General features: G+C 40.5%; 1 protein-coding gene across 6 annotated transcripts in view; it reads right to left on the bottom strand.

Moving 5' to 3' along the window:
- The window catches only part of TLE4 (TLE family member 4, transcriptional corepressor), a 137,898-nt gene that overhangs the window by 46,403 nt on the left and 73,365 nt on the right, over positions 1–18,130 (bottom strand). For all 6 annotated transcript variants that reach the window (XM_074361739.1, XM_074361740.1, XM_074361743.1 and 3 more), the window contains one exon: positions 17,698–17,714. In XM_074361739.1, coding sequence (XP_074217840.1) covers positions 17,698–17,714 — 17 coding nt within the window. The remainder of the gene's footprint in view (positions 1–17,697; positions 17,715–18,130) is intronic.

Below are 18,130 nucleotides of genomic sequence, written 5' to 3'. Positions count from 1 at the left end.
CATTCCTATCAACAAAATAGGGAATGTGCTCAAATCCTGTTGGTGTAACTCTTTTGAGTAATCTGAATTTACATTCTGGGCACCTTCTTCCTACAAAGGGAGGGGTCCCTCACTTTTGTAAGCTCTGGAAAACATCTCTGTGGCAGAGCACTTATGCCTGAAAGGGTACACATCAAGAAATAAGCAAAGGAAGGTAAAGTATTATTTTAACGCCCTAGAAAGCCTAGGCTGTATGAAATCTTCTAGATTGACATTTTTATATGGAAACTGAGGCTAATCTCTCTACTGGAGACACACAGCAAACAGGCAGCACTCAGAGAATCCTTCTTTTGGATTCTCTCACGTCACCTTCACAAGAGCACTCTCGAACAGAAGTGGGGGCAGAGGACTGCGGTCCCCCAGCACCCTAGATGTTGCAAGCTTCCTTCCCCCCTCAGATGCTCTCCTACCAAAGCCCACGCATTCCAAGACTGGCTCCTGCCTCGTGAAACTGCTCTGTGAACTCAGCCTGGAGAGGAGGAGCTGCAAATCAATCCCTGTGACAGCGGAGGGCTGTGTGCTCCTTCCCCAACAGCCAACCGCACCGACAGGGATTTGGTGTAAGGGTGGTGAAAAGCACCGAGAGTCTCGGCTGCTGGACCAGCACCTGTTGGGTGTACCCTTCTCCCCACACAATTAGAGGAAAGCCAGAAATACGGCGTTTACAACCCTGAAGGGAGAAGTCTCTTTTACAGATAATCTGATAGCAAAGTAAGAGACTCTCCGCAAAAAGCAACGCAAACCAGAGCCCAGGGTCCTCAGGCTGCTCGTCAGGCTAGTTAAGCTAGTCACTCAGGTTAGTTAGCAGCTTCTCCAACCAGCAGAAGCACACACAGCACCAGCATGGCCAGGGAATGTCTTTTAAAACCAAGATACAGACTGACAGAAACCCATATGGTTCTCCCTGTTTGGCCTCCAATTTCAACTATTATGAGTGGCAAGTGGCTTTTGCTGTAAACTAGAAAAAAGTCACGTTCTCAGCCAAGGTTGAACTATCCTGAAACATGAAATCCCCTTTGGAATTAAATATGTGCTCAGATCAGCTAAAGTTAATTCTCAACCATCTGCACGTACGAGATCCATTTTGTAGATTTTTTGCAGCAAAAAATTTAATCCCAGAGTAATTTCCCCTACAGCCTGGCACATTTCTAGTTTGCTGCTTTTCTGCTGTCAGTCTGGTGTTTGCTTGTAGAATGCAAGTTAATTTAAATATTAAACCCCCAAAGATAAATGGAACCAAGTTACTTACAAATTATCCATATTGTACACTAAAAAAAATAGTAAGCTGAGAACTGAGCACCTACTAAGTGTCAGGCACCTTTGAAAATTTACTGTTCCCATCCCCCTCCACGACAGAAAATAGAACCAGAGGGAAGTGGCTGGCCCAAAGTCTCAAAGTTGGTGAATGGCAGAACACAGGGTCTGAACCCAGGCCACCTGACTCTAGAGCTCGCATTTCTTTTTCTTTTTTTTTTAATTATTATTTTTAAAATTAAAAAAAAATTATTTGTGTGTGTGTGTGGGGGGGTGGGGGTAATTAGGTCTATTTATTTATTTATTTTTAGAGGAGGTACCAAGGATTGAACCCAGGACCTCATGCATGCAAAGCATGTGCTACAACTTGAGCTATACCTCCCCACTAGAGCTCGCATTTCTAACCAGCACCCCTGCACTGCCGTTCACCTGTGGGCTGGCTGGAGTTCACAGCATGTCATGTGCACAACTGTGGACAGGTCCCAACCCACCAGCTTCCCAACATTAAGAGATGTGGTTCAAACCAAGTGTACAAAGAGCCGCCTTGAGTCACCCTTTACAAGGGTGTTATTTTAGCTTTAAGAGCACAGCAAACATGAATGCTGCTCGAGTAGTGAGTGAGAAAAGAGGAGGAGGGAAGACCAAGGCAGATCTGGCTGTGCAGGTCTCTTCCAAAATATGCTCACCCTTGCGGCCCTGCCCACAGCCTGAGGGGTGCAGTGAACCGATCTATTTGTCTTGGCCTGAGTCAGTTTCTCCTTAGCTCATCCCTTTCACTTGTGAGCCTTTTATTGTATTCTTGCCCATGGTCTCCATAATTTTGGAGTCATGCTGAGTCAAGCCTGTGGAGTCTGGGTCTCTCTCTTTCGTCTTCTAGCTTGTTAACAACGAAGACTTCTTGCCTTACTGTCTTTCCCAGTTTTGAAACCTGCATGATTTCCCTACCTCCTCCCTTGCGGACCACCCTCTGTCAGAAACATCCCCCGCTCGGTCACACAGATGTGTTTATCCTCACAGTCCTTTCAGGGATTTCTTCCCTGTGAACTTCAGATCCACGTCTCTGCACTTGATCACCTAGTCCTGAAATAAACAAAGTGTCACCCTGAAGTGAAACCTGGGCATTATTCAGGTTGCAGTTCTTTATAACAAACTTCAGAGCACAATCATGTACACACACCTCCACATCCATTTACCCATAAAGTCGCTCCCCATTTCCCAACTGATTACTAGTCTCTAGGATGAGAGATGCTGCAAAGATGAAAACAATCTAACATTCCCACCTTCAATATAAACTCAGTAAATTCCTATTCTTTTTCATTATACCTCCTTAAGATTTGGTCATATGAGGTACTGGAACCAAAGAACAATTTCACAAAGGTACCTCAATTCCTTTTGTCGCTGGTAAGGGAGGGAAATCCAATGGAAAAAGTTGGAGAACAGAACACTGTCAAGAGGAAGCCCCGGCCTCCTCCTTGTCCCGACACTGCGTGAAGTAGTGCTAACAAAAGAAGGTCTTACTGATGGTACCCAGAGTACTTTGGACCAAAATTGGAGATGAAACACAAAGACATGGTTTAATAGAACCCTTCAAATACAATTCAGTAAACTTTCCATTATCATATCACGGAAACATACTGTCCCAGAGGGCATTTTAACTTCCTAAATACAGTTTCTGTCTACCCTTGTCCATGTTTTCTAAACATTTTTCCTGGCCTCACTTCATATTCTTAATCCTTGCCAGCAAAGGCAAATCCTGTGACAGCTACCCACCTCCGCATTGCGGGAAGGCTTGCTGGTTGGTGCTTTTAGACAACTCCCAGAGACCTACTCAGATGATTCCTCAGAGAGACCTTTCTCCGAAGCCTACCCACCTCCACTGACCATCTGTGCACTGAAAACACACTCTGCAGCTTTTCAGTCAATACTCAAAGGGAACGTTCACTTTGAGACATATTAAGGGGAGAAATACGCATACCATCCTCAGCCAAGAAGACTTTCTGTTTTGGCTTGTGATAGGGAAAATACATGCACAAATGAAGCCTGAGGAAGGCTAAATGCAAAATGAAATCATCCAGCAGAAGGACAGCGGCTGCTCCGACACTCAATCATTTTCAGTCACACTATGTTGTCCAGTAACCTGCACTGATAATTCCTCATGAATAAAATGCCAGCATTATCATCTGCAGCTATGTTGTTGACATGCTTTTGCTATTTCACTAAAAATACCATTAATTTTCTGGCTTCACAACAGCTGAGCTACTCCCCATTTGAATATACAAAAGAGTATTTTGTTTAAACCAAATTAAAAGCGTTCCAGTAAATGACTTCCATTTTGCTAGCTATACTATTTTAGCATATACTGTTTTTCTTTAATCCTCCCTGCCTCAATGTCATGCCTGTCATCTCCCCAATCCAAAATGCTTCCATTATTAAGAAAATTTTTTTAAGTTGGGGAGAGGGAATCCTGAAAAAGTATTTCTGTTATAGCAATCCTGGCCAGCAACACACCTGAAGGGCATAAGTACAGAGTGGCTTTTTTTTAAGGTTATACGCCATGGTGGCCTCCTTAAATCTCTCACCTCTGTCAGCCAAGGTACATAAACAGCAAACTCTTTCAGTTTGGTACCTGAAAAGAAGACAGCTACACACACACACACGCACGCACGCACGCACGCACGCATGCACCCATGCACGCACCCATGCCACCTTCTACTTCCCATCTAGATAAGTTCTGACATCCCCCATTTAAGTCAGAATGAAAACCACTACTCCTGCCAAGCCCTGCTGGCATCTCACCACTTTATTTGTTCCCATTTGTATCTAATGCTTTTGTCAACAGTTCAACAAAAGTCAAAGCAAACAACCCACTGCAAACACTGGGGGTAACAGCAACAAGCATGAATCCTTCACAATTATCCAGCCCAGCTGCTCTGAGCTGGTCCGGGCTGCTTTCATTTACAACAGTGTCAACAAAGGGCTGAAACCCAATAACTAGATAGGTCAATACGGCCACTGCATACCCTCTGGAGGAAGAAACGCTGTGCTCCTCCTTTGCTGCTTCAGCAAACATGTAGAATAATTCAGTCAGATGGACAAGTGCTTGTCTAATCATTTGTTGTGTGAATTATTCAACGACTTTCCACGTAAACTACTAAACAGGGCTCTTCAAACATTTCTGCGGCGCTTCCAACTGTCTGACCGCAGAAGCACATCAAAGGAACAAAACCAGATGAAAACAGAAATCATGACCAAGTGATAATCTTTAGTCTAAGAAAGTGGAGTCTTTACAGCTAATCCTTATAGGTCTAACCTTGCCTGGCAGTGTCACTACGGACTGAGGGTGGGGCCAAAAGCCACTCACTCAGCCATTCAGGGCAACCCATGACTACGGTGCCCCACTATCTTTTACCCTGCCCCTGCCTGCCACAAGCACTGTGAACAGGTACAATATGCATTTATGATTTTTAATGGACTATTTTAAAAGCATAGTTAGCTGTATATTAACCACTCATAAAACACAGTTTAAAAGTACCTGTTCCTAATGATTATATTTTACAATGTCAATTCCCTGGCCTAACTTTGATTAAAATGTTGCTGTTTATTCAACAAAGAATTATTCTGAGATATAACAGTTCCAAATCCCCACTTCCCTTTCTTTCCTTTTAAATGTATGTTTTGTGAGATCATACACAAACCAGACAGCTTGGTTAAGAGGGGCCTGACCTAGGGTCTGGGCCATCATCCAAAGCTCTTCCCACAGGACCAAGGGGCCAGCCTCCACACCTGCTCTAAACATCCAGCTGGGTACCAGAACCCTGAAATTCCCTGTCCAAAGGCCCATATTCAGGGTTTACCCAGTCTTTTTCCTGGAGCCTCTCAGAGACAGACTAGACGGTTGGTGGGGGTATACCTAGATCCAAGGGGGCCAGTGGGGTGTAATGAAGCTTTGATGTGAGAGCTGGGGCATCTACAAGGAAACATGCAAAGGCCCCCATGATGGAGCAATGAACTTCAAAGGAGTCTAAGAATTTTAAATTCAAATCTGGATTTTCAGACTATCATGAAGGTGTATTTATTAACTGGATTTATAACTCTAAAATACTTAGACACGGTATGAGGGCCTCTATTCGTAATCAATTCCAGGCCCCACAAAGGCTAGGGGGCTGGCCCAACAGGAAGGTATCATGTACAGTTTTGAGATCACTCCTATCACCAAACGTTCCAGTGCAATACCGTGCATAAGAAAACCACGCAAGAGTTTTTCTCTTAAATACCTTTTGTTTTTATAGAGCCACATTATCTACAACAGTAATGAAAGTACTGATTTTATTCCTACAAATACTTAAAAACATAATAAGCTAAAAAAATTAAAAGTAAAATTCAAGGATTATTGCTGTTTGCCGGGCTAGTACATACAGTAAGGATAAAATATCTGAATGCTGGAAACCTTCTCCCTTCTAGATTATTTATGTTCTCTTTTCTTTTCCACCCTTCAAACATCCAGATTACAAAATAACCGCTTTTAATGTACTTTGTCTAACACAGATGAACGAAACAGCAGAGATTCAAACTCATTACCTCTCCTCACTACAGCCAGCTTATCCACTGCCATTTATTACTGCTGAATATGCACTTCTTATCCCAAGAGTCTAAGAATTTTTAGTTTGGAAAATAGAGAATTGTGCTTTCAAAAAACAAATACTTGTCCAGGACATGACAATTCTACTTCCTTCTAATGGCCTTTAATAATAATCCCTGTAACTGTTGTATCTCTGAGGCTGCCTTCAAGTAACAATTACAAGGTTGGTAACTTAAAGAAAGATTCTTGAAAGAAGAAAATTCCATCTGAACAGAAGAGGAGCTATTTTCTGGGAGCAGCAACAGAAAACTTTTTTTTTTTTTTTCCCAATTGGAGAAACTACCTGAAAATGCAAGTGAGGAGGTTCAAACATACAGAAATCCGATAATATTTTAGCTCCATGGTCCAATTGTTTCACTGATTCCTACAAAGCAGGATCTGAATGAGAGTTAAAAGACACAATCGAGACTGGAGTCTACAGAATGCTGCCACTGGCATTGCTGTCAGGGTTTGCTAAAGGGTCTGTGTTTGCATGTATTTGCACATCAGCCCTGGCAGCTTCCTGGGAAGACTGCCTTCAGAAGCTAGTTTTCCAATCAGCATAAACTAGATCTATATGCACATTTTAGAAGAATTCAGCACTAACTGGAAGCTCAGAGAAATGAAGGGGAACAATCCATTAATGTATTTTATTCTATGCAGGAGACGGCATCTCAGTTCCATACATTAAAAGGAAAACGATTTGAGGGAAGGGATTGTATCTAATCTTTACTCTGCACCCCCAGGGACGCAGTGCAGGCCTATTTGCCCTCCAGCTGCCAAATCAATAGCTAGTGACTAACTTTAAATAGTTTATTTAGACTGCATTGCTTAATTTTCAAGTTCATCTATCAATACCAACAAGTTGCAAAGTCAGAAATTGTTAAAATAATAATTTTTGGTTAGTTGTCTACCAGAAAATCAGGAAAATCTCTCAGCTAGAGGTACAGCTGTGCCTTTTTAATATCTAGAGGAAAACACACAAATTGGCAAGTACTTCCTACTTAAATTAAATGGCCCTCGATATTCATGATAATCAAGCAAATCAAATGGACTAGCATGAAGCACAGACTTTTGTCTTAACACATTTATTAAAGAAATTTCTCACCCTACATGTAAATCATACAGACTACATCCAGCATGATACATTTCCTATGTAATATTCTTTCCTTTGCCAGGAAGGAAAGAGAGTAGACCCATAACGGAGAATGGAGGGTGAGAAAAAAGGAAGAGAAGAGAATTGACAATGACAAGGGTTTTAAGCAAAACAGTTTCCAAGGGAGCACTGGACCCTGACAGGAGGATGAACACAGTCCGTGGAGTGGTGCTGGAGGCCGGGGGTGGGGGGTACCCTCGCTGCAGGGAAGAACTGAAGACATCCTGTTAGGAGCGGGGAGTAACTATCTAACCAAACTATTGCTCCTGGATGCTTCTCTACTTAGTCACAGTTTGTTCTCTTCTCCCAAGGGCAAAACTGTCACCAGCTCAGTTTAAAATTTCTCTAAATAAGGTCAGACTAGGTTACTACCAGATTTTATTATCAAAACAGATTCCAGCCTAAGTGTCCAATTCAAGAGTCTCCTTCTTATAATCCCTGGGGCAGGGACAGGGGCAGGGGCTGGGGCCAGGGTGTGGAATAACTCAGAGACCTTTCAAGTCCTGATAACTGTGGTATAAACACAAGTGATTATTTCAATTTTCTCTAAAGATTATTTTTTCAGGGCAGCCCAATAAACTCAATAATGCCCAGATTTACTAGAAAATTTTTTATTCATTTCTCCATGCACCAGAAAGTAAGCTAATAACGTCCCACTGAGAGTGCTGTCAGGCCAAATCCCTGCACTGCTGAATGCACCACCGGGATAAATCTCCCTTCACTTGCCATTCCACCATCCACTTGAGGGCAAGGCCCTGGGGACTGCTCCAGATTACCCCTCCACACACAGTGTCACAGGCACAAGCCCGAGTGGCCCAATCAGTGCCAAGAAAAAGAACAAACTAAAAAAGATTAATTCACAGATGTTCATGCATTTCACATACACTGTGCCCCATGGTCCGTTGCTAGGGCAACGGGAGACCACCAGTGCGCGCTTTATTGGCTTTATGAAGTGCGTCTCAGGGACTATAGTCCGAGAAATGCTGCATAATAATAGCGTGGCTTTTCTGAAGCCTTGTTTTCAGTGTTTATCCACATTTAACCTTCTGAGTATTACAAAGAGCATCGTTATGCATAGCCTTCAAACCCCTCTACCACTACCACCACCACCACCACCACACTGCCTCAACTTTCTATCTAGAAACATTAAAATGCATCTCCTGGGGTCCATTTTGGGAAGATCACTGTTAAACTGTTGAACCAATTCCACCATGGGGGAAAAAAAGACCTACAACCATTTAAAAGATCCCTGTGTTAGTGCAGGCGACCGTATCAACCATTTCTGAACAGTAAAGAAGCTGTAAAACCAGAATACACACACGCCCCTTATTTTCTATGCATCGGGAAGAATCTCCCTTTTGAATATCAGGAGTCAGTTTTAACCGGACGAACAGCAGAACCAGTGAGCCTCACTGGGCCAGTCCCTCCCCAGCAGCACTCTGTGAGGACGGCAGTGCCCCATGCCTGCACTGGAACGGCAGTGACAACAGCCACATGCAGCCACCGAGGACTTGAAGCGTGGCGAGTGCAACTGAGAAACTAGGTTTTTAAATTTTATTTCCTTTTTAATAATCTAAATTCAATAGCTTCAGGTGGCTAGTGGCTACCACATTGGACAGCACAGTTTTCCTGGCTTACCAGACAACTACTTAGGTTTTGAAAAGTTCATAAAAACACTGTCTCTTCGTGCTTTTAGTTTCTGCTTAACTCATAAAACTCTAACTCCAAGTAGACATACACAGAACAGTATTCAGGACTGTGGCTGCCTCTCGCTATGTGCTTCCAAACAGCTCCCAGTACTTGGCCTAATCAGCCTGGTTCTTTGTCCAACAGGCCCGGGATGAAGAGTGACTTCCCCCTCCCCCCACCCAGGGTGGGAGGTTAAAATCACAAATGTCACAACTCTCAGAGAAACAGCACAGATCAAGTGTTAATCTAAAGGGAAGGGGTGGCAGAGGGGGAGAATACAGGCCGGCGGGGGCGAGGGAAGATCTGGAATGAAGAGGAGAAAAATAAAGCCAGTGAATAGATCAATAGAAGCAACAGCTTACATTCAGATTCACAGGGGAAAGAACACACAGAGACAATCATTTCCTGGGAAAAGCTCAGGCCTAATGAGAATTTACTCTGCTCCTTTATGTGACAACCAGCCCTTTTGTGGCACGGGCTTCCTGACTGACAGGAACCCAGGGCCCCTTAATAGGATTTCCATATTATTTCCAACACCTGCCCAGAAGTTATTTGTTTACATTGAAGGAGGCAAGATTCTCAAATCAGACATCTGCTTCTAGTTCAGGCATATCTTAGGAAACCATCTAGAAAGCAGCTTTGTTACCATGGTGACATTTTTATTTTCCTCCTTTAGTTGGCTCAAAACATTAGCATTTCCAATTTTATTTTGTTGTTCAAAAGGCCAAATGTCGCTCAAGAAAACGTTAAGTTTAAAGAAAGACAAATGAACAGAATACTCAAAAAATTCTAGAATAATTAAAATGACCATAAGGGAGAATAAACAAAAACGAGGTGTTATTATATTGCCTACTGGCTTCTCTCATTGGGTGGCATCACTAACCTCTTTACCTCCCTTTCCCCTTAAACATGAACACTCAGCAACTTAAGAAGTACCAATTTGGGAAAGGAAAAAAAAAAAAAAAGATTGAAGAATCCTTAGGGTGTGAAGCAAGTAAATAATGAGTGCATTTCCATGAAAAAGAATTCCTCCCGCTCACCCTATCACCATATCTTAGAGAGTTCACTGACAACAAGAATACTTATGGAATTTTAACTTCCACCTCACTGCCTGCAATTCATTACAAGGGGGTGGGGGTGCAGTAAGGGACAGGAAAGTTTAAGCTTTTTGGGAACATTAGTGGGTGAAGAGGGGACGGAATATTCAACAGTGTGAGGGAAGAAAGGCAGACTGTGCGGGAGTGGATTTCACGTGTGTGTGTATACTGCTGTTTTCCGTTTCTAGTGAAGCAAAACTAGAGGTATCACTGAACCTGGGGTGGGGGGGAGGAGGGGCTCAGCCACCAATTACAACTATCACACATAAACAGGGATTAAAGTGACAATACTAGTACTTGACGCTTAAAACGCTTTTTAAAGTGGTATAATTTATTACACACAGAAAATATTCAGACTCTGAATAATGGATCTCATAAAGTAATACTACTTATTTTGTTCAATTTTTAGATTCAAAGAAAAACAACTAAGTATTCAACTCTGAGATTTAGTTTTGATTTGCTAGATCTAAGCAGTATTATTTAGTTTTGAAATATGATTTTATTACTTTCATTTAACAGCAAGCTTTTTAGAAGAATCCAAAACTCTTGCAGCAGGTATTACTCAGCCCTCATCAAACTTCTTTTCCAGTCCTCTTTCATGAAGCCCAAATTCTGTTCCATCCTGTCCCAGGGCAGTTGCCCCTGTAATTATTAGCTACGACTGCTCTTCATGTCCAAAATCACAACCCTTGTTAGTGGCTGGTCCTCAGGTGTACAATGAATGTCTTTAACCCAGAAGACATCTGACTTACTTTAAACCACCATAAAACAAAACATACAAGTTGGATAGAGGTAAGTGTTGCAGCAGAAATTATTCAAGAAATGGAGACGTGAGGATATAGAGCATCCCCTTGGGTAATTTTATGATCTTTCCAGAGTGGGTTATGGTGTTACTACACAAGAATATTAAAAAGATGGTGAGCAATTCTTTGGAATATCAAACAAATGCTTTTGAAATTCAAATTCCAGTTTAAAAAAAAATCTTGAACCCTGTTAAAATTTTAAAAAATGTTAAATAAGAACTTTATAATGTTTGTCTAGTAACTAAGAGGGATGGTTTATGGAGGAAAAGAGTTAAACCACTCTTGCCAAAAATCAGCTGGGGAGGGCAGACCCCACAACCAGCCCGCCCCCGTTAATTAATATTTGTTCTGCCTTAGCGATCGGTGGAGGAGGGCCCAGTCTCATCACTATCCCACTCATGCTCACCACCCGAGGACCAGTTATGCCCTAAAGGTATTTATTCATCTGTTCAACAAACAAACAATTACAACATATTTTCTGGAATTAGGGCACCTGTTACATTTCGCACAGTTTACAGGCCTAGAGGCAGATACAAATGAATACCGAGCAAATTACTGCATCATAATCCCATAGAACAAAACTCCAGATTGTTCTTTGATAAGGTAACTCTAAATAGCAAAATAGACAGTAGAAACAAACACCTCTACAAAGAACTGAAAAAGCAAGTGTAATGCTGAAACACTTAATTTTAAATTACCTTATTTTGGAAAATTGAAAGTTAAACATTAAATCCTTGAAAGGCATAAAACATTAAATTATTTCCCTACCGCTCAACACCCAAAATGAAACATCAGCACCACTGTGTTTATTTGGCCAACAGTAGGGCCAACTTTATTGCTGAAACATACCCCATGGTATAATATTTTTACTGTAAAATTCATTTCTAGGACAGAATTGAATAACATAAGAAAACACCTACATCCCAAATGCTTGGGAAGAAATGCCTAGAGTAATAGATTTGGGATCCAGGTTCATTAATCGACTTGCCCACTGACAGACAGACAGCTAGCTTACCTAGACTAGGGAGAAAAGAGGATCCTAGCAAGGTTAGGAGTTGCCTAATTCTATTACAATTCCCTTCTTACTAATCCTTGACTTGTCTTCTTTATACACTTCCACAAAGATAAGATTCTTGCCCTCATAGAGCTAAAAATTCAGTGGGAGAGATCTATGCTCTGTTGGAACACAGGGCATTTAGGACACTCCCCATAAGGAAATAGATGTATTTAATAAAATTTAAAAATCCTACTTGAAAATGCATTTTTAAAAGCCTATCTTAAGCAATATTTATATTTGGAAAGTGGAGTTGGATTTCAAATACATCACAGTCTGTGTACGAAGGTTAAAGAATACAAATAGAATTCTATTTACTGATGATAAGCATACATTACTAGAAGTCATACCCCACTTACTGGTAAACTTCACTGAACTCTTTATCACCAACCTGTACATGCAAACCTAGACGCCATTCTTCTACCCATTCTCTCGATGTACGAAAAAGATTTTTGCTAGTATGAGTCAGCAGAAAGTACTCCTGACGCCACAAGGAAGCACACAGAGAAATCTAGAACATGGGCCATTCTCTAGGAAGGCTGGCCACGTTCTTCAACAAATCAGCGCCCTGGGAAAAAATTTTAAAAGGAGGTAAATTCTTAGACTAAAAGAGATCTAAGAAATATCACAAAACGGAACGGATCTTATTTGGATCCCATTTCAAGCAAACTAATATGTGAAATAATCAAAGAAGTTTGCTTCGAGGCTGGATATCAGAAGCTATCAAGAATTATTTTTATTAAGTTATTTACAAATGTCCATTATTTAGAGAAACGTTTCCTTTTACATAATGAAGTAGGTAAGGGTAAAATGCATGCTACCTGCAATTTGCTTTAAAATATTTTAGCAAAGAAATGAAGAACAGATAAAAATGTGGCTAAAAATTGATAGGTCTTATACCTTGAAGTTAGGTATATGGAGGATCTCTGCACTAGTGTGTCTACTGTTGAGTATGTTTCAAATTTTTACTAACAAAGGATGAGACTAAATCATCCAAAAAGCTTTCCCTTGATGATGGCTCTGGCTGTGTGACACTGGGCAGGGAGGGCCTCAACACCTTTAAACCTTTCCTCACATATGAAGTAAATAATAAATAATTAAGCCTTTCCTCACGACCTATCTTTACAAGTGAAATCTGAACTATGAGCTATGCATGCTCAGAGATCAGTGGCGTTGACTGGGTAACTAGGGCTCCACCCGATTTTTTTAATAGATGGAAGCGGATAAGCTGGAGTGCCCGAGTCACAGCCCTTAGTTAGCTACATAGCTTCTTTTCTCAGATTACCGGTAACTAAGGGGAAAACAGGAGATAATGTAAGTCCCACTACAGGTGAGTCTGTTGGTAGTGTTTTGGGTTTTTTTTTTTTAATTATTATATTCTCTTTTTATAGTATCTTATGGATTTCAACTTTAGGCCTTTGTCTTTTTATCATGTCTTTCTAAGTTCTATAGGTAATTAACCCCATGAAGCTTTCTCCCAAAGGGTAAAATTACAAACATTCCTATCTCACATAGGTGCATGGGGGAAAGGGAGTGAGTGTTAAAACCCAAAATGCCTGGGCCAAATAGTTATCCCTCCCTCCTGCTGGCCCATCTTTCCTCCCCATATGGTTTCTTCTCTGCAGAGGACATGCCAAGGGGTTAAACATATTAAAGGCATACTCTTTTTAGGATATTCCTTTCCAACAGGAAAAAGAGGCAGAGGGGAACAAAAACCAAGTCACACAGGTCACACAAGATCCTGGAAGAGAACTCTGGCCTTTAAGACGCGATGTACAAAGTGAAGCAGCAAACAGAAGAAATCATGCTGTTAATTCAAGCTAAAAACCCACTTTTCACCTGTAACACCCAATTAATGAGGCAAGAGTGCTTTCTTGGCCTGAATCATACACTTCCATTTGAACATAAAAACAGCCTTAGTCTAATTCTCCATTGATAAACCTTTATTGCCAACAGAGAATACTGGAGAGACAAGATATGTGTAAGAAAAGGGATGAAGAGACCAGAAAAAGCAATGTATGATGTTTTAGTCATCTACATAGAATAATTACCAAACTATAAGCCTTACATACAACCAATAAGCAGATCATTTTGAAAACTCTATAACAAAAACAAGGAATTCATGGTGGCGGGGTGGGGAGGGCATAGTTTATGCACCCATAGAAAAGTATTCTCCTTAAAAAATAATTACATGTAATTTTTTTTAAAGTGCACCATCTATACACCTATTATACTAGCAAAAATTACAAAAACTATAAAGTTCCATATTGGCAGATTGTGTGGAAACATACCCAAACACTGCATTTGGCATTTTATAATGCTGCAGTGTTGTTTCTGGAGATTACTTTGACAATGTACAAATCACTAAAAATGATCATGCTCTTTGGTGATGCATACAGCACTCTGGGGAAGACAATCCAATGAAATAATAAAAATAAAAACACCACCACTTAAGAGGAAAAAATGTATTTATGCTATATTTTACAAATAAAACCTGGCAAATCCCTCACAGGCTTGACTTGAGGAAGGTTACTGTATAAATAAAAAACAGGATACATAACATACACAGAAAGGACTTATGAAGTGACAAAGTATTCATGATAATACCAACTTGGGAGAGGTCACGGAGCTAATCAATAGTTGGTGATATTGGATTTTGCCATTTATATTCAAGCTGGTCTTGATTTTGGTGCCTATTTTTTACTAGAAGGTGTAGACATTTGGGATAATTAAGACTAATTTTCTCCATCTCAGATTTTTGCCACTTTTAGGCAATGTGGCCTTCTCAGCCCTGAATCATTACCCTCATGTCAGCCGCCCAGATGGAAGCTGAGAGTGATGTGAGGACTCTGACTCCTGCTCGAACTGGTACCTCCAGCCACATGGAGGCTCCTGGCAGCATGTGGGAATGTCCCCTCTGTCACAACTTTGGAGCCAACCAACTTCTACCCCTCATCCCGCAGGAGGGATGGGCAGTGGAAGGTTTCATCACCTCAGAAAACATTTCCTTGGTTTCACTTGTATCTTTTCAAGAAATGACGGGAACAGTTCTAAACGCTCCAGAAGATGTTGAGAAAGTCCCCATTCAGGAAAGAGAAGCAGGAATCTATCTTGGGGGCCTCTAGGAGAACTAAATTTGTGCTTTGCACTCTATCACTAAGGTTGAGAGTGGATCGTGTTTCTTGCCGTTTTCAGATCCCAAATCCGAGGCTTACTGTGGGCACAGGGTGTGAGTACTAGGTGGCCAAGTGACAAGCAGGTGACTTGGCTCCTCACTTCGACAGCCCTAGAACACACACACCATTCCAATTTCTCATCACCAAATAAATTGAATTGATTCTTGGGCTCCTACAGTGCTTTCCATTTTAGGTCTATATTTACATTTCTCACCCTTGTTGAAAAACTTCAGATACAGGTCTGCAAATAACAGGCTTAGTAAAACTTAGCTACTGGAGCTACAGAAAACAAGATCAATAAAGCCAATAGCATGTGGTTTAGTGGCCACAGAACTTCCAAGAAGAGAGGAAAAGCAGGAAAAAGGCCCAACGCTTCAACAAAGGAATTTCTTTCATTTTTTTCCTTGACACCTAAAGGCAAAGCACCTTAATTACCTGAATCTTTACAGTAAGTTTAAACTTGTATTTTATGCTCCCACTCGGAAATCTGCCCTGTTTAATAATCTGTAACATCAAGAAAACATTTGAAAGTGTCTCTCACAATTAAACCCATCCACAACCTTGTATAAATCAAAATTTTGCTACCATATCAAAATGTTACACTGGGGCTGTGTAACATTGCCCACATCCTCATTACATGCAACACTAATTACTACCAGCAGATTCAGAATTTTCTGCACATTAGAGGCTTTTAGAGGAGCTATAAAAAATTTCAGGGACCATTAATTTAAATTTGTATTGAAATTTCCTTTTGACAGATGGCCAAAAATTACTTATTATTTAGAGTACCAGAGCCGCCTGTTTGCACATTAGAAGAGGAAAGGGAAAAATTAAAAGCAAGAAGGAAATTTATGTCACGTTCATTACCTGTTAAATGTTAAGGAGCATTATCCTGCATGAATAAATTATTTCATACAAGCCCGACTCCAGCTGCAGGGAACTGGCATGCTTCGGCTGATAAAAACCATCTCCAGTCACACAGTAGACAATCATAAAAAGCCCCTCTTAACCAGGAGCCACTTACGGGAGGATAAGAACGATCGATGGAACAAGCAACTAACTGCTTCTCTGAGCATCACAGAACACCTTTACAAAAATTAGCTAACTATATCACCTTGCAAAGCCATAGGACAGCCCCAAACCTGACACAACACAACTTCAAATTCAAGAAGGTACCCAGCAAAAGTGTCTATTTATAGCTACCACTCCATAATAAATCAAGGCAAAATCATCCACCTCTATTTCCTTTTGTTTTCCCCCTGGCTTCCTAGCTATATAGATACTCACTCCCAGGCTCATTCTGAATGATTATAGATGATTTCAAAATATACCCTACTTCGGCGTGAGGGACTATAAAATGTAATAGACATAAAAGTGTGCACTGGAGTATGAATATTTTCACGGTCTTCTGGGAGTAGGGCATGAGAGGAGGCTTTTGTTTAGTTCACTGGCCTGCCTGAAGGTATGTATTTATCATATGAAGGCAGGGAATGTTTATGTTACTGGCCTCAGAATAACTAGACAGGCTTTCCAAGGGCTGCTATCATACAATCCCAGTCAATGCATTTACCTACTACTTCCTAAGTATACATGTATGGAACGTACCGCACTCTGATTAAGAATGCTTTTTAATTTAGGTATTGATGTTCATATTATACAACAAAGTACACAACTGTAAATGCATAATTAAATAATTCAGTGTGTGCAGTTCCAATTGCAAACGCTGACATTTCTGTGGTGTATAGACACCTTTCAAACAACAAAGATTCTTGAAGGGTAAAACAGATAGCTTTTATTTTCCATCATTTAATGACTTTGGGGAAAACCCAACTTCCCTTTTATTATAAAAGGACAAGGCGTGCAGAAGCATTCAAAGTGACAGCACAGGTGGTTTCAGGGAAGATCTTAGTCTCTGTAAACATAACCTCATTAAAAACTGCAAGAGATGTAACTGCCTGTGCTCCAAAATATTTAACTGTTGTAAAATACAAGGAAAGGAACTGACAGCGCCTGTGCTTTGGCCAATGCTTGAGAACTGCCCTTGCTTTTTAACCTGGACACAATACAGTGGCCTGTGTGATACAACTACCCATAATACAGCAGCATGTTTACATTGTGCCTGGCTCACAAGTTATCAAGTAATTTTCATATTTTACTCATTTCCTGCCGTGGTAGCCTGTTTTTCTTGTTTGCTTACTATAAATTCAGGCATCCTTAGCACATCCCATTATGGTATTACACAAGCATAGCCAAGTTATTAGGCCCTTAACATTCTTCCTCTTTCTCTAAAACTTCTCTAGAAAGAGATGGAGAAGGCATGTAAGACAGACGCAAAACTCAAGGAATAACCTGCTATACTGGAAACCAAGAAGTCATTAAAAAAAAAATCTTTCTGGTGAAGAAACATGCTCTTAATGTTCTGATAAAGAGTTTTGTAGGATGAAACTGTTTCCCAAAATGTATATTTCCTGATAAACCATTTTCCCCATTATTATTTACCTTATAGCCAAAGCTTAACCAAAAAAAAGCAGTTATTCCTTTTCACATGGCAAAGACTAATAAAATGAACATTGCAAGCCAGATTTCACAATTCAATCTTTATCTATAAATCTGATTCTGATAGAGAAATGGGACCAATATTTTCAAAAAATCTCAAACACACAACAAAAAGAAATCCAAAAAATGCAGATAACCACTATTCAGTAAAGCCCACCAAATCATTCTGTAAATCTCAAAGAATTCATTACTAGATTTATTCAGATTGTTTAGAGCCTTTTAAGCCATTCCTTCTTCTGTAAATTTGAGTCCTACCTTGATGGAGTCTCTGTCTACAGGCAAAACAGCAGCAACATTGGCAGGTAAGTGGGGAGAAGAAGGAGGAAAAGAAAAATACCAGTTAGTTTACATAAAACCATGCATTTATTAAATCTGATCTCTGCTCAATAATAAATGGCATAGATGTCAAATCTGCTGTAAAGTTAATTATTAATGCTACTCGACCAGATCCACAAAGTGCCAATCTACCTTTGACATAATTTCAGAAATTGAAGCTGGAAATGCATGTTATTTATACTCCTTATTGACTTTTCCACTTATGAAAGTGTTTATAGACATGCCTCAGCTCTGTACTATAGCATTATGATAACTGGATCACAAATATTACAGCGTTTCCAACATCAGAGATGAGAAATCTGTCTGTGATAAAAATCATTTATCCAAGATTATAAATCACAGTAATGACACT

Source organism: Camelus bactrianus, chromosome 4 (assembly GCF_048773025.1).
Source record: "Camelus bactrianus isolate YW-2024 breed Bactrian camel chromosome 4, ASM4877302v1, whole genome shotgun sequence".
Classification (NCBI taxonomy): domain Eukaryota; kingdom Metazoa; phylum Chordata; class Mammalia; order Artiodactyla; family Camelidae; genus Camelus; species Camelus bactrianus.
This window is presented reverse-complemented; position numbering and strand designations above follow the sequence as displayed.